General features: G+C 35.7%; 2 protein-coding genes across 2 annotated transcripts; both read left to right on the top strand.

The window, feature by feature from the left end:
- Positions 1 to 5,306: 5,306 nt before the first annotated feature.
- On the top strand, positions 5,307 to 10,768 carry LOTGIDRAFT_198205 (hypothetical protein). Its single transcript, XM_009068907.1, has 6 exons — positions 5,307 to 5,390; positions 8,161 to 8,252; positions 8,635 to 8,725; positions 8,852 to 8,981; positions 10,039 to 10,190; positions 10,586 to 10,768. Exons 1-6 carry the CDS (start codon positions 5,352 to 5,354, stop codon positions 10,700 to 10,702), a joined length of 621 nt encoding a protein of 206 aa, XP_009067155.1. The 5' UTR covers positions 5,307 to 5,351; the 3' UTR covers positions 10,703 to 10,768.
- A 1,265-nt stretch (positions 10,769 to 12,033) lies between these two features.
- Positions 12,034 to 17,629, top strand: LOTGIDRAFT_223496 (hypothetical protein). Its single transcript, XM_009068906.1, has 9 exons — positions 12,034 to 12,150; positions 12,752 to 12,830; positions 13,389 to 13,470; positions 13,735 to 13,845; positions 14,102 to 14,193; positions 14,575 to 14,665; positions 14,892 to 15,021; positions 16,051 to 16,202; positions 16,500 to 17,629. Exons 1-9 carry the CDS (start codon positions 12,141 to 12,143, stop codon positions 16,605 to 16,607), a joined length of 855 nt encoding a protein of 284 aa, XP_009067154.1. The 5' UTR covers positions 12,034 to 12,140; the 3' UTR covers positions 16,608 to 17,629.
- The last annotated feature ends 717 nt before the right edge of the window (positions 17,630 to 18,346 follow it).

Here is an 18,346-nt window from a genome sequence, read left to right as displayed (position 1 = left end):
AGGCATAATATGACGCATTTTTTCGAAAGTTTCAGATTTCCAGACACGGTTATCCAGTATATACGATTGCCCTTTTCAGAATCCTTGATCGATTGCACTAAATAGCCAGCTACCCTATGTGTATCGGGGTCATCAAAGCTACTTTTTGCATCATTCCAATTTGCTATCAGATGTCTGTGGTTCTTGTAATTACAGAAATACTTCACAGTATGACGTCACTTTCTCAAAAGCTTCTAGTAATATATTTTTTTTACTTGGAATGATGCAAATCGGTGTTATCAGTGTGCCTGGTGCACATAAACTGTTTAGAAGTTATCTCTACAATTTTCACAAATGCTTTGCTTCTATAAAGAAAGTTGCAAGGTTTGGTTGTCTAAAATTTCAAGAAAGAGGAAGTGAAACGAATATATTTGTTTTTGATATTTAATCTAAAGTACACAAGACAGGAAATGTGAGTCAACATAATTAGGCGCAATTCTGTCAATATAATAACATATATTACCATTGTACCATCAATTCCAGTATCGACAGACCTCCAGGCAAAATAATTCTAGTGGTTCCATGTGTATTCAAGGGATGATATCTTCAAATTTCTGTTTTTTTAACGCTATGCTAATTTTTTGTTGGGGATGTTTCACACCTACTATGATCTTAAGACTTTTTCCTATAAAGCATGTTTATGAATTCAACCAATCAAATGCTTCGTTTTTAGAAGAGGTTTGAAATGCTACATTTTTATTGGTCCAGCACTGCAGAATTGAATTTAACGAACTTAAAGGGTATTTCAGATTAGGTAGGACTGAAATGAAATGGAGTTTTACGTCCTACTTTTCAGCATCTGTCTGAGCTTATAAGATTATGGGAATGATTTTAAATCAAATTAAAGGAATAGACCCCTTTAATGAGAAATTATGTCGAGTATTGGATTCTTGAGTATTTCTACAAAAACAAAGATGTTTAATCAATTAAATAATTATTGTACAAAAATAGTCTCAGTCACTCCGTCCTAAATCTGTCGTAGTCTAAGAAAACAATAACCTTTAAATGGGATCAGCCAAGTGCGCCCTTTTCGAAAAGCATGCGATGCCAAGCTATTACGAGTGCAGCGATTTGATTGGATTGTATGCCAGCGAATACATCCAATCAGAACAGAAGTAAACTTATGGCTTATTGTCTACAGATTTTCTGTTGAGGACTCTGATTGGCTGTATTGACTCACATACAACCCAAACAAATCGCGGCTATTGCAGTCAAGGTATAAGAAGATGCACTGCTAAATCAATTTCTTAAACCCTTGCTGAATGAAGATGGGTGATAACAGACTGTATACCGTTTTATCGTATGCCCACGAGGCTAATCAATTAATACCTGTCAATTTACCCAGCTTAATCAGACACTGACGTGCATTTATGAATGAACTTATACATAGGGATGAAAAATTAAAAAGTGTCTGGTTGGTCGTGCCTTTTAATCCATTTCCTTACAGGAACTACTCTAAGATTGAACAGAATATTCATATTCCAAAACTTGACCAATAAAATTGCATATGCATGAGAGATTTATCGGATTTTAAAGGGATTCGAACGTAGTCATGACACAAGGTTAGTCCACTAATGAATATACATGTATACTCTTATTGGTCAGCTTTTGAGATTTATATAAAAAAATATGTTTATTCTAAGGGGTAGTATTCCTTTAAAACCACCGTTCATATATTGCTATGACTGATTTCGAAGTTAAAATTCTTGGGGAATATGACTTACCGTATTTTCATACACATACCAAGATTGAAACCCACGAACACCATGTATTCGACGCAATAAAGCAAATGACGTCATGAAAATATTCTAACACTCTAACCAACTGCGCTACAACCCTTGCTCAAAATGTCATATGTCAATTTTAAACAATAGAAGTATGTTGAACAATGAATACATGTTAGTATGTAACTGTCACTAAAAATATCTCAATGTGGGTAAAAACAAAAAGTAAGTCAATACTTTGGTCAAGGCCAAGAAAACAATATATATTGTTAAAAGTACAGAAGACATTTGTATTGTTGCCTTGCTTTTTTTTTTTCGTGGGGAGGCTTTTAATTCGGTTATGGTCGTCTTGATTCCCAAACGTGCACGAGTTGGTTAGGCATCTAGCCCTTGAAGTAATACTTTCGATCCTTCAAGAAATCAATGATATTAATTGTTCAGTTTATAAGCAAAATCAGACAAAGTAAAAATGATAATGGATATCTCTAATTTGTTCACATAAGTAAGGAAATCTTATTGATCAGAGCATTTGATTGGTTGAATATTAACTGATCTAGAACGTGAGCTGCATGCCAATTTCATCAGATTATAGATGACCAGTGGCGACGCCCACAGAAAAACCACGAAACGAAACAACAGGATTTATTATGATTGGGCATTTTAAAAAGTATTTCACTGTCATTCCTTCAACACTCCCTGCCCAACTCAATCTCAATCTTTGCAGGATTTGTCCTTTAAAATACGCACAACATTTTAAACCCACGTCACTTCCTGTTCGTCTGCAGTCTGTTGTCCAATATAAATACATAGAACCTTCGCGTTTGATCTTGAAATTACTACGAATGTTAAATGACTATAAATGCCAGTAATAACAAAAGAATTGAAATTCGTTTGACATTTCACAATGCAGCTTTTTTAAGTTTTTAAAAGTGTGTCATTGGGTGAAGTTCATTTATTTTTTTCATAATCCGGAACTCTGATCTACACCTTGACAAATGTCAGTTAGCCACGACCAAGCAAAATTTCAAGAAACCGTCACAGTACTTTTTAAACAGCTCAAATTCAATAAAGTTTGGACATTGAACCTTAGAGCTTTAAGCATGTAACACTTGTGCATTGATTCATGCCTAAATGTGAACACATGACCTACTTTTTATCTACATGCATGTGCATTTCAATCAGATTAATTGTGTTCCAAAATTAAGCTCCACCTCCAATTAAAATCACATTAATCTATGTGCATTATGTCAGCCTCTCCTTGAATTCAAACTATGCAGACATCCCATTCATTGAAAAATTAGGAGAGCCATACATGGGCATAAAACATTTTGGTTGCCATTACCTCGAGCCAAACAAAACACATCAATCAAAATGATGGACAGTTCTGACACGTTTACGACAGTTTGGTCTACATTTAGATATTCTGTATTGTTTTATACTTTTATTAAGGCCAACCATCAACTCATTACATTACATTTATGCAAATGAGCATTTTGATCTTGATAGTTTATTTTGGCCATCCGTAGCGTCAAAAAGTCTAACACCTCGTTCGTCTACAAATCAATGAGTTAGTTTTTAATTGATATAGGTTGAATTAAAATAGTTATAGTCTGTTCTTGACAACAAGTCTTGTGTAACTGTCAGCCGTTGCTTCAAATCAGACACTATAACTGTAAATGTTTTGTTGCAGCAAAATTAACGTTATGTGCTTTTATCGGTTTTCTTAATCTTTCCTCACATTCTTTCGCTCAATCTATTCTTACGCTCTTCCCTCTTAATCTTTTCTTAATCTTTTCGCACACTCTTTCTCTTAATCTTTTCGCACACTCTTTCTCTTAATCTTTTCGCACACTCTTTCTCTTAATCTTTTCTCACACTTTTTCTCTTAAGCATTTCTCAATCTTTTCGCACACTCTTAATGTTTTTCTTTTTTTTTCTCGCACTCTTTTTCCCAATTTTTCTCTTATCTTTTCTCAAATCTTTCCATAAACCTTTTCGCACTCTGTCTCTTCATCTTTTCTCACACACTTAATCTTTCTCACACTCTATGCCAACCATCCACTCATTACATTACAATGTACATATTTGTACAAATTGAGCATTTTGATTTAGATTTTTTAATTTGAATGAAAAACTAGTTATTAACTGTAATTTCAAACTACACCAAATTAGAAAAAGCTATTTTAGCGGGCTTCCAGGTTAGATCTAAGGGAGGTGACTCTAATATAGAATATTTTATTCAGACTACAGTTATTTAATTTTCCCGTATAATGACAACCAAGTGGCTCAACTAGATGTATACGGGCCCCTGGACTCAGGTGTTAGTTTTTTAATGTTAAAAAACATATGCTCCTCTGAGACCTCTCTGTAAGTAAATTCAATGCCTGTTAATGGAAGATATCATTTATATATTGCTGGTTACTTAGTTTGATTATAATTTTATACGTTGGTACATTTTTTTTTCATTTTTTTCTGTTTCTGGGGGGTGGGGACCCCCATGTCGGAAAGGGGCCCGTGGGCATGGTTCAACTAGTCTCCATAGAGTTTGATCCACTAATGCTATAGTAACTATGCTGTTAATAAAACGTCGGTATTGTTAAGGGGGGAACATAATGTGCCAGTATTATACACGGGACCTATCTTTCCTCCCAGTGTTCAACAATATGGCTTTTGTTGACATTGTAAAGTGAATATTGGACTAATGTGTGCTTTAAAGATGGTTTTCCTTATTTTTGACATTAAGCAAACTAGTTGATTAATTGGTGTTTCTGATGAATTATCATGTATTCTTAATCATATCATTGTGTTCTTATTGTATATAATTTTGAGTTTTAACCAATCATAAATTTCCATGAATGTACAGTCTAGATAAACAAAAAAGACTTTTTGACCTTTCTTGATCTGTCACTCATTGGAATTCTGCTGGTAATCCTCTTCTGTTTTGGCTAATAATGAATTAATAATGGACATGACAAACTAGTATTTTTTCAAGTGTTTAGAACAACTCTACTTTCTATTCATATAAAAAAATAATGAAAATAAGGGAACTCATCTTTAAGAACCCAATTCATTCATTTATGAATATTTTCGCCTTCGCCTTTTATCCAACTCTTCAGGACGACTTTGATACAAATATTTCAAATGTTCATGTAACTTTGTTACCGGTATTTACAAGTTTGTTATCTATATTATCATAAATGATAACAACATAATATGAGGTCGATATCACATCATAGATGGGCCGATATCATCGAGTGCACTGAAGAAAGCTATAAGCTTGGAATGAAAACAGACTTTTCAGAATGTCTATTAAAGGTAATTATCGTCTTTGAGCATTGCGTTAAATGGAATGTAATTTGATAAGTTAAGGTCGTTAAGCCATTTGATCAGTCTGTGGTATTTTGTATCCTTGCTGTCGTCTATCTATACAAATTAAAGAGCTGTAGTCGATTCAATATTGTAGAAATTGGCACGGGAGCCTAGAAACCACCGTGGCGGAATCGGAGTTCCCTTTGGCTTTCATCTCTTGCAACATCTATTCCAGAATTCCAGTACACTGATGAGTTTGTGGTTTCCAATGATGTGAAGATGTGTTTCAATGAACACGGTTATATCATGGTCAGGTACGTACCTTGAATCATATCTCACATCACTTCCGGTCGTACTCCAAGCCGGACTAATACTGTAACAATCGACTGTGGTTTTGAATCTTTCTATTAGAATTTTGTATTAAATAGATCTGAATAATGCTGCTAATACGTGTTTCAGTCATCAGATACAGAATTCCCTCCAAGGAAGCTAAATTTGGCAATGGGGTAAACATTTCAAAGCAATTGAGACTACTAAAAAAGGACCAATTGGGGTTGACCTCCATGCATATATATAAAATCATATCAATCGCAGCCCCGAATGCATGTTTTTCGGGCATGACTCTCATAACTAGGTTAGGAATTCGTGCAACCTCAGATATTTCGCCAGCGGCCAAAGGTCGCTTTGGTCCTTCAAGACATACCTCTGCATAGCTAGTTCCCCGTTCCCCGTTCCCCGTCCTCCCATCACCACTTTTTATTAACTGATCCTTTCTCTGCAGGAAATTATTGAGCGAACAAGAGTTGGATAAGTTAAAGAATTCGCTGGAAAAAAGTGCCGATGTCACCGAACATTCTCAAAAAGTAAGTGGGTTTCTGCAGTGGTTGGTATATAGATTATATCCTGGTATAAATTGAAACTTTGGATGTTTTGAAGGAGTTTGTGGCTCCATTACGTCGGTAAATTGAATTCGTGAAAACTGACGAAATCAAATCGAGTGAAAACTGACAAACAATCCAAACTGTCAAACCGGAAAAACCGGAAACGTAGAAAAAAAAAACAAAAATTTGAGTCAACTCCATAATCTTTTTATTCTGCGAATTCCCTATTATTGTGTTCAATATTTTTGATATCTAGCCAATTGGATGCCGGATCGTTTCAGGTAGACGACGGAGACAACCGATTTGCAAGACTAACTCTTTGGGCACATCCTGGAGATGACGTCACTGGTATGATTTCGAGATCGAAGAAAGTTGCAGGAACATGTGAAGAGGTGAGCAACATGCAAAGGAAATGTTTGGCATCGGTCTTTATTTTATTTTCACAAACTATTACGTACTTTTACCCTGACTGCAATAGCCACTACTTTAGTATGACGGGGAAATACTGAAATTGAAAGAATGTGTCTCTTACACACCTTGGAGCTGAGAGATCTCTTGAACAGCTCGATATAAACGATGGAATCAGACCTGTCAACCGCGCTAGTAATCTACGGCTTTTGATGGAAATATCTATCGATCCAGTAATGCTAATGGGCAAAGCGTCTGGTGAACAATGACCTAAGATATACTTGAACCCCAGGTAGTCAAAGCTATAGCTAAGTATAACGTACTATAGAATGGAAGACAAACTGCGACTGTCATATTAAACATAATTATGGAACCGTAGTCTTTTACACCCACAATTCTCTCGTATTCAAATTTCATTGCATTTGTGCGTAAACACAGTTAGACTGGTTGATTGAGACTATAAGTGTACTTGTTGTTATAGATAAGATAAAAGCCTTCGACCAGGTACACGTGAATGAGAAACGCATGTTAGCGTGATAATTGGATACGTGTGTCTTTTATACAAATTTTCAGTGTAGGGGCATTTGGCGTGACGTTAAACTGGGCGAAAACGATTTGATAGTGCTGAAAATTTAACTTGACTTCGATTTAGCATACTTTGAATAACAACTAAGTTTTTCTTTCGTTTAAAAAAAGGGTGGGGGGTGGTCTTGTGCGTAGCAGTTTAATATACATGAAACTAGAATTAACTTTTCCTTTTGTACACAGATTTGTCAATTTTGTTACCATGCATGATATAAGGAATATTGTCGCCTTACGCTGAATATAGTACATGTAGTTATCCGTATTGTCTTTAGAATAAAAATCGTTCAGTTCTTCAATGCAATAACAATGACAAAGTCCGCGTCTCGTATGCTCCTCTTTTAAGTAGTAGACGAACGTTTTTCAGATTTTCGTTCTGGAAAGTGATATAGATGGCTTCATTTGGGATTAATCAGCTAGTAAAACAAATATTTAGAGGCACTTTGCTACTGGCTGTGCACGTTAAAGACCAGTTGGAAATCGGAAAAAGAGTAGCCCAATGCCACTATCCAGGCAAAAATTTCCCTCGTTGTACATTACATGGCGTTGCCCGTCTTCATTAACCTAATGTGGTGCAGAAAAGTAGGACCTAAAACTCCATTCATTTTAATTTCATTTCATTTTCATTATATTTTTCGAGATTAACGCAAGGCCAAACGTCTCTGTTGATATAGACATCTCGGTTTGGTTGAAGCTACAGTTCTCGATATTTGTCTGTTAAAGAGTTCATAAATCATGAAAATTGGAATAGGTCTGTCTTGTATTAAAAACATTACGTCAATTGTTTTGTTGTTTTTCTTACAATGCTAAATTAAAAGTTTGAAGGACGAGGTATATGTTGTTCTGACACGACAACTTGATTTAAGAATTCAAGCATTTCCAAACAACCCGCGATTCTTAATATATGATGCTGGCAGTTGCCACAATACTATTGGATTTGTTTACCTGGCATTCTACTCGAAGGAAGAGACCAAATTGGTGTAGTGACGGAGCGCAAGAGGGGAGGAGGAGGGTTGGGGTGTGGTAGAGAGAACTAGATTAGAGATTTGGGCAATCTCAAATATTTGTCCCCACCCCCGCCCACTGCATTTACAAACTTATTGATACAAAATGGTTCCTTAAGAGGACAAGATTTAAGATTTGGATTTATTTCCTTTAGAAATGATCTCATTATTTTGACGTTCATAAATATGAAAATCACATGCATATTATTTCAGCTTCTTGGCGGCGAGGTGTACCATTACCATGCTAAAGTGATGATGAAATTAGCTAAAGTTGGTGGACGGCATGCTTGGCATCAGGATTATGGGTGAGGTTTTTCATTAGCATCTTATTTGGACATCCTTAAGCATGTTCAAGTGACTACTCTTGTCTGAGGTATTACCATCGAGCTGAAAAGTTTTGCATCGGTGAAAATGTGATACCCAAATAAAATGCTCAGTTATGTATAGACAATCTGAAAAGAGGTCCAGTTGAAAAACCAATTCCCAGGATGACATCAGGTATTCCAAAAAAAACGCCACAGAGTTAGTTGTATTGGAGCATCATATGCTGCCGTTGTGGCTTGGAATATTTTTAGAATACCTTTTCTGGCAACTACCAAAGAGTCAGTTCATTGACCATTACCTAATCGTGGTGCTTCGAATAACGCTACCGTTGTCATCGGACAATGTTCTTCTTGTATTCTGTAGGTATTGGTATCGAAACACGGCATTATTTCCCGATATGATGACAGTATTTATAGCTGTAGATAGATGTCACAAAGGCAACGGTTGTCTAGAGGTTTGTAGGTTTATATTTTTTTAAGACTTCTATCAGCATCATTACAATTTTTCATTGAGATGTCTGTGGTTCCTGTAATTATAGAAATGCTTAACCGTATATATATGACGTCACAAATTTCTTCAGATTCTGGACGGATCTCACAAGTGTGGAAGAATTGAACATAATTTTGTTGGTGAACTGGTCGGTGCTGACATGGAGAGAGTCAACATGATTGAAAAAGTTTGCCCGAAGAAATATGTGGAGATGAATCCTGGTAAACACTCATCAGCATCAGCATCATCATCTAATATGGTCCAGTGATCCATAGAAACATAATTTCGAAATTTTGGTATACAGTCTGTATCCTTCTAATTGTCGGCATCATTAACACCAGGATAAATAGCACCAGCAGCTTCAAATCAACACTTCTCCAAACCAGCAGCACACCGCTACCTGTTCATCTGTATCATCTGCACCATCTTAACAGAACATCATCAACTATAACTGTTTGTTCTTCAGTATCTCTACAGAAGCTTCAAATAAACACTTCTCCAAACCATCAGCACATCATCGCCTATACACTGTCCGTACAGAACATCACCAACTATAACTACTTGTCAGTATCCTCCTCACAATCTTTATAAAACATCATCAACTTTAACTACTCGTTCATCAGTATCCGCTTCAATATCTCTTCACCATATCTACAGAACATCAAACTGTACCTGCCATCTGTATCTTCTCAACCATGCTAAGATAGTATCATCACCTGTAATAAGTGCGTGTTCATCAGTGTCTTCTTCGACTACAGTACGTCATCAACTATAGTATAATTACTAATTCATCCGCATCTTCGCGTAAGAAAGTGTCGTCAACTATAACTGCTTGTTAATCAGTATCCCTTTCATTATCATTAAACAGATCATCAACTATACCTGCTTGTTCTCCAGTATCCGCTTCTCCATCTCCACATCACATCATCAATGACTGCTTGTTCATCAGTATCCTCTTCAACATCCCTACAGAACATCATCTACTATACCTGCTTATTCTTCAGTATCCTCTTCTCCAACCCAAAAGAACATCATTAAACTATAACTAAGTATATCAAATCTGCAGGACCACCTTACTAGTGGCATCGTATTCAATATCATAACGAATTAGTGGTGTTTCATAGACATCACTCGACCAGCTATAGTAAGTAGCTATTCCTAAAACCTCGACTCATCAGCATTACTGTTCGGAATCAAACCAATTCCAAATACACCACACAATATCTATTCTAAGAAATACCAAAATGTCGGGATAACACTTCCATTATATTTGTGTAGGTGATGCTCTGTTCTTCCATTGTAACTTACTCCACTACAGTGGTCCAAATCTCAGCGAGGAGAGACGATGGGCTTTTCTAGTCGCCTACAACAAGGCTACCAACGATCCAGTAGAGGAACACCACCATCCAAACTACACACCTCTTCATAAGGTATCCTGTGCATTTTTCTTTAGTTTTAAGGGCAGTTCCCAACAACAATGAACTCTGTTAAGATCTTTTAGTCACCACGTACAATTAGCAAAACATTGGGTAACACCTTAGGAATGTACATAACATTAGACTTCCTTCACTACAGACTCCAACAACAATGAGCTTTATTTAAGAGAAGGGGCTGGGAATCCTTAACACTACATGCACCGTCAGTAACTGGTAATGATTGATTCTTGCTTGCGTGAACAACAATCTGGCGATACTAGGAACGAAATAGCAGTGTTCTGACTAAATGAATTAAATGAATGAAGTTTTACATCCTACTTTTCTGCACCGTGTGAAAATCTCTATTGAAGAACCGTTCAATGTTTCAATTGTACACTCGAATCTTGCAGGTTCCCAATTCCGCCATATTGGATTGTGGTGTATTATGGGATGCGAGCGGGAAAGAATTGTTGACGAAGGAGAAACGCCAGAACTCGCATCTTAAAGAGATCAACGTAAAGAGTTAATCGGTTGTTCGTCTGCTTGTCAGTGTATATTGAGTGATTTTGGTGTAAAAACATTACGAACTTTTTATCATTTTTCATTTTTTATGATGGGGCTTATTATTGACTTATTAATTGTATGGGGCATAAAACATTGAAAATAGCAGGATTCATCCATCTGATGTGATCAGACATTGCCGTGAGTTTAAGAAGAGGCAATGGTGTGTGTTCCTTCGAAGGGAACATGGGCATTAGAACTTAGCTTCCCCAGCTTTGATCCCTTCTACCCCTCCCTTCTACCCCCACTTTAATAATTTTGTGGCCCATGCTTTGCCCCCTCACATAATGATTCACAAAAGCGCCACCGAGAAGACCTATATCTAGACTGGTTACTTTCGATTTTCACCTTTCTCAGGAGTTTCTACGATTTTGGAGTTTACAACCTTACATGTGCATAATATCTGCTGTCTAATCAGAAGTCCCCACCCCTTTTTATCTTTCGTGCCAACCACCGTACAAACCACCGTGCAATTAGACGATATCGTCTTCAAACACCGAAGGGAAATTAATAGTGTACTCGTTTGATCAATACTGATCAATACTGCTTATATTGAATAACGAAGCGAATAACGTGATGACATGCACGTTTACCTACTATCGTATTTATAATGATAACAATATCAAAATGTTTTATTCAATGGAGGATCTTCAACGAATCGTTATGTAATATGAACTTTATGAAATGAGTTGCCAGATTTTGATACTTTACCTTCAAGTCAACTTCAAAAGGATGCCATGGTACAGAGTACATGAACATCTGTCCTGATTTGCATAGTTATTAACCTGTGCTACTAGTTAAATCGTTTTTATGAACCCGAGAACAGTACTGTTGTGTGATAAATTGGGTTATTATACTATGTATTTATCAGTATTGTACTTTTACTTATTGTTATCATAAACAAACTTTGATGTAGACTGGGTATCTCTGAAATCCAGAATCTAAAATTGAAGCGTAAAATCTCTTCCCCAGTTAAGGTAGGCCTAAGTCTTAATCCAAAAATTCCATTGACGTTGGTCGTTGTTGTAAGCTGTTATGTGATGCTCACATTTTCAGAGCACCCGATACTGCCAAAAAAAATGTGTATCGCTTATTTTTCAACATATTTGTTAGACATCCTCGTGTAGAATTACACAAATTGTATTTGGAAAAGCGTAAGATTTTATTATGTCCAAACGAAACGAATACCGTTATATAAATGTCTGAACGTAAGACGTCCATGTATCCCTATATATAGCATTTGATATTGCTAGAAGGTCAAGGCCGAAATTTATCAATAGGAAAGAAAACTCCAACCGGATTTACCTTTTACAAAAAAGACAGACCTTGAAAACAGACGATAACAAACCGATAACAGCTATTGATAAATCCGTCATTGACCAGGTTAGACGTTGAAGATTCAAAATGTCGAGAGGTGAGGCTTGTGTCTAACTTTTTCGAGATGTCATTTTATGTCATTGTCATTTGGAGTTGCACTTGCCAACTTATTAGACTCGACATGCAGTTGCTGTGGGAAACCCGTTCCATTCTTCTGTCTCACTGTCAGTTCAACTGGGAGTGTCTCTTTGTATCAAGCCATAGAACAGTATACAGTTCTATGGTTAAGCACCCCATTTGCAGAAATTAGGTCAAAACGCAAAATGACAGTTGGAGAGAAATCGGTAGGGGAAAGTAGGTGCATATCGTCCACAAGGATTATAAATGTTATTGCTGCCTAATATTTAGAGTGCAGTTGTCAAAAACATCATTACTTAATCTAGTACACTAACTGGTTGGTTGAATTGCAGTTAGCCTAAGCTTCTTAGCAAATCAGTTTCTAACTTAATTCCGATGTCAGTGCTTGCAAAATAAAAAAGATGATGGCAAACTATCTAACTTAGTCTAATTTACTTTGAGTTATAGTTTTTTTTATCCTAAAATGCTTGCCAAACTATGGGGTGGCCATTATAGATTTTAAGAGTATTTAGGTTTTCTCGCGAGAGATATATGCCAAAAAAATTTCATTCAAATTTCAGCTTACCAATATTCAGAAGATTTTAAAGTTACAGACCAAATGAAAAATGATTATGAAGAAGGGGGATATATTATCATCAAGTTAGTTTGACTAGACTTATCTTTCCACTCCTTTACCTTAAAGTGGATATATATGACAGTGGTGTTTCTATGAATGGTGAGGGGACCTAGCAGCCCCCTCGCCAGGAATGAATTGGTGCTGGGGCTCAGATTTTGTAATTAAAGAGAACTCATTTCTGACAATTTTGAGGTGCCAAAAACATATCAAAATACATATATTTTTGATTTTGTACAAAGACACTGAAAATAAATCAATCTCTGCTGAGCTGAAGGTTTTGCTGGGACTTGATTCACGGACTCCTCCCTAACAACGGGACTGGGACCTAGAAGGGACCACAAAATTTTCAAGGTGGCTCAAAGACAATTTTTTTCCGTGTGTAATATGATGAGAATTTTGAAATTGGTTTAGAGTTTTACTGACTAACATAAAAATGAAAACAAAATTGTTCTTTTATTAGATTGAACAATGATGTTAAAGGTGTTTCTGCCTATGCCCTATGTCTATGTCTATGCATTGTCTTATGCCTATTAGCATACACAAGCATAGATTCCATTATGCATTGTTTTGTTTTATTCTAGAGGATTATTAGATGTTGAAGAATTAAACAATATTAAAAAAGCTGTCGAATGTAAAAATGACCTTACAGACAGTGCTTATGGGGTAAGTTGGGGCATTCTGTTCATGAATTTTTTAAGAGGATTACTTTTAACATAATTAGGACTCTCATGTGGAAATCATTGTGTGGTATCAGGTGTTCAACAAGGAAGATCATTTCCTTTTGAGGCCCCATCTGCTGCAGGCTGTGCTGTGCTCTTGGAAATGGGAAAACTGTAGATGAAGGGCACTGTCTTACAAAAAATTACAAACTGCATTGCATTGAAACTGGTTCTTGGCCAAATTCTATTTCATGTTATAATGTTGTAGCTACCAGATGGTGAAAATGGATACAGTAGACTGGCATTGTGGAGCCATCCTGGAAATGATGTTACTGGTATGTTGGTACGCACTGAGAAGCTAGCTGGAACTGCAGAACAGGTCTGTGATATTCCTGATATTCCATCGCCTTCATGGTAGTGCCATGGTCCTCAGTAGCAAAGTTTATGCTATCCTGATAAAAAAATTACCCTCATTGCACACTTCATGACATGTTAACTTTTACTGATGTTACATAAGAATTCTCACATTGCACACTGATTGATGTTGCTGATGATTTTAGATTGAATTTGTCAGTGTCTGTTGATTATGATCCAAGATGAAAGTTTAGGACTGATATATTGTGGTTTTATTCTAGCTCCTAGGTGGTGAGGTGTACCACTACCATACTAAACTAATGATGAAAAATCCAAAAACTGGTGGACGCCATGTTTGGCACCAAGATTATGGGTAGGTAAAAAGTGTTAAAAAGGGATTGTCAAGCAGTTTCTTAAACTTTTTGGGACACTGATAGCTTCGATGTGCACCATTCCCACTCTACAAGCTGGTCTTTGTCCAAACCTTTAGGCATTGATCTTTACTTGATATTTTTTATTCCATTTACTAATGGTCTGGGTCGTTGGAAAAATGACTTTGCGCTTTCATACACTTACTGCAATTAGAACCCACAACCACCATTTGTTAGACATAAACAGGCATTCGCCAAATTCACAAATGCTCTAATTGATGTACCGTCATATATCTGACATAACCATGCAAATGACTAAAGAGTTTTTACACTCTAACCAACTGGGCTACAAGCCATCCTCAAAATATATTTTTTTCTTTTAGCTACTGGTATAAAAATGGCTGCCTGTTTCCAGATATGCTCAGTGTATTTTTACCAATAGATAAATGTATCAAAGAAAATGGCTGCCTGGAGGTAAGGCCAAAATCAACGGCCAATAGAATGAAGAACAAACTGTAATGACAAAATCGATATTGCCCACGACATTATATGAACGATTTTCATTCTTAACTTTTTAGAAAAACCAATTAAGATACAGAACGTAATGGCCTAGCAGACGACAATTAGACTTGCTACTGACTAAGCTATTCCACAACATTTTTTAACTCAATATTGCAAACTAAAATTTATTTGTTTGTAGATTTTGGACGGATCGCATAAGTGTGGGCGTATTGAACATTTGATGGTTGCTGGACAGACTGGCGCCGATATGGAAAGAGTCAAAGAATTGCAGAAAGTCTTTCCTCACAAATATGTGGAACTTGATGCAGGTTGGTTACATTAAACAGATGGTAGTTGTGGGCTCTAATTTAGGCCGGTGTGTGAGTGTCTGGTGACACTGAATATGTTATATAGTCAAGCCATCAGTAAATGAGTATGGATAATCTGGGAAAGATCCAAGAGAGGATTGGTCAAGGACCAGCTCTTGAAAGACTCCTTGTGAACCTTAGTTGGTATCCTAGTAAAAAAATTGGTCTCTTCTTTCTTTTTTGTTATTGTATGTATTAGTCCCTTTTTCCGGCCAATTTTCTAAAGGGAGATATTTTTATACGCCCAGACGTAAGATGGGCGTATATTGTAATCACCCCGTCCGTCCGTCCGTTCACATTTGGCTCGTGCTCACTCTACAGGCTACAGTTCTTTATGGATTCTTTTGATTTTTTTTTGTGTGTCAATGTCATTATGAAGATGATCCCTATTGATTTTCGTGATGATCGGATAATTTTTCACCGAAATATCGTGTCTGACTTGACGTTTTTCTCTATTAGTTATATTGTGCAACTCGTGCTCACTCTACAGGCTACAATTCTTTACAGATTCTTTTGATTTTTATTTTGTATGTCTATGTCGTTATGAAGATGATCCCTATTGATTTTCATGATGATCTATCGATTTTCATGATGATCGGATAATTTTTCACCGAAATATCGTGTCTGACGTTTTACTCTATTAGCTATATTGTGCAACTCGTGCTCACTCTACAGGCTACAATTGTTTACAGATTCTTTTGATTTTTATTTTGTATGTCAATGTCATTATGAAGATGATCCCTATTGATTTTCGCGATGATCGGATAATATTTCAACGAAATATCGTGTCTGACTTGACGTTTCACTCTATTAGCTATATTGTGCAACCCTGTAGTCACTAAAGACTGTTTAATCATTTCTGACAGCTGCCAGTGGGCGTACGTTACATTGCCTAGCAAGCTATCTTTTGAGATATTTACTGTTGTATCAAGGGTAAATGTCATCAAACTCATGCACCCTTCAATAATCATCGTTATATTTCAATTCCAGGTGATGCCCTATTTTTCCACTGTAATCTGCTTCACACCAGTGCTCCAAACCACAGTGACATGAGACGCTGGGTGTTTATACCGGCCTATAATAAAGCCAGCAATAATCCAGTTTATGAACATCATCATCCTCAATATACTAAATTACATAAGGTACAGTAATACATTCTGAACACAGAAGCTACCCATTTGGTTATGTATTGGTCTCTGTGACGTTGAACATCCATGTAAGGATTTTTACGTGATAGAGACAACTTTTTAATGAAATCACATGAAATGGAGATTTATTTTCTTTTTTTTTACCTGATCGCACAATGCATTTTGTTTGTTTTTTTGTTTAATTATTACCCTTGACCATTTTAAAAAAGCAATGAAGGCTTTAAGTTTGTACTATTTCTGTGGAATTTTATGACCAAATGTCTTTTTATTTTTATTCCCCATATTTTTTAGGTACCCAACTCAGCCATCAGAGAATGTCGAAACTATACAGACATGACTGGTAAAGAATTCATTGACACTTCTAAAGATAAAACAGTGGCTGCTGTCAAAAGAGACTAGATTGCTTCTTGGCTGATTTTATTTTTTTGCAATTCTGTCTTTTTTTAGAGGGTGTGGGGGGATATGTGAATTTGGGCCCCAATGGTTTTATTTGTAAATAGATAGGGGCTTTTTCAGTGTTCTTAACTCTTTCAATATACTGGTAATTACAGGGATGTCTTAAGTGGTTTTTACATAAAATTCTGATGCCTCGATTAGTGCTTTTATGAATCAGACTGGTGATGACTTTCACCCCCTAATACCAAGTGATGTCACATCAGCTGAACACTTAAGTTATATAATTTTGAATTCACGGTGTGTGATGGATTTTTAAGGTTTTTCACACTACAGTGTTTACAGGGTTAAACAGGAATTGGTGAATTTGGCAGTTTTTTGGTATATTTTTTATAGTATTTGGAGGTAAAATGCCAAAAAAGAAACAATCTCTTGATAATTATCATGCAATCCTTTATGGGGTATTGGTGCCACTCTGCAACTGGGATGTCAACATAATAAACAAGTTAATTATTAGCAAATAGTTTTATTGCAATGATTTTTTTTTAGATTTTTTTTTAGATTTTTTTTTCAATCCATATTTATTTTTAAATGTTGTGAGACTCTATGCATTTGATTGGGAAATAAGTTTTCTTTTAATGTTTTATTGGATTGTTGAGAAACCATACATGAAATTTTACTTTTACAAAGTGATACTTACAGCTTAAATGGAGTTCTTTAAGAAAGTAAAGCAAATATTTAAACACGTATTCCCTTTAACATTGCCTAAATGCTCAATATATATTTCAATAACTCGTTATCAAATAACTTAAGTTAAATTGGTCCCTTTTAAAAGTGAGTTCTATTAGGTGATTGAGCAAATACGTTGCCTAAATGCTTGATAAATATTGTTAATAACTTGTTATAGAATTACTAATAAAGTTTTGTATTATTTTTATATCTTATAATTGTTATATTTGAATAAATTTGTTATTTTCTTTTAAAAAGATTTTGAGGGAATAATTTGAAAAATAAATATACTTTGAAACAAAATGTCTTTTGTCTTAGTGCTGGGTATTGTCAATCATGTCACGATACATATCACAATACAAGGGTCACGATATGATAGGTATCACAATACAAGTGTCACGATAGGATACATGTCACGTTATGGGGTAATGGGTTAAAAATTAACATTTTATCTTCATAATTTCTATATACATTAATTCATAACTGTGATATTTGGTAATATAGTTGATAGAAGTGGTTAATGTCCACTGTCTTATAAAAAGTTTCTAACAATTTCAGTGGAAGCAATTGTTATATCATAAACAACTAAAACAAATCTCCACCTTAATATGGAATTAAAGGTATCCCAAGTATACTGTACAATCAACCAGGAACTTTCTTACTATTAATAGATGTAATAGAGTGATAATTGATTATATATTGATTATATATATAGCCAGCTTAATGATGACGGAATTGACAATAGTAAAGAATATAAAACCAATGGTTCTTAAAACTGGCTTTTGTACGTATGTCAGTAGCGTTTCAATGAACTGCTTGGGGGTAGAGGGGATGATTGAACAGGGGTGGGGTGGCAAATTGTCATAAGACAATATCTAAATTCCAAGATTTCCAAAATATTTCTAAAGGACCCGAAGTTTTTTAACGGACAGTGTCTATTTGCCACGCTTAGTAAATAGAATATATCTTGACATATGTCCCCATTTTAAGACAAATGGCATGTAATAGGAATTTTA

This window comes from Lottia gigantea (genome assembly GCF_000327385.1).
Source record: "Lottia gigantea unplaced genomic scaffold LOTGIsca_96, whole genome shotgun sequence".
Lineage (NCBI taxonomy): Eukaryota > Metazoa > Mollusca > Gastropoda > Lottiidae > Lottia > Lottia gigantea.
Note: the sequence above shows the minus strand (reverse complement) of the source record. Positions and strands in the feature narration are given on the sequence as shown.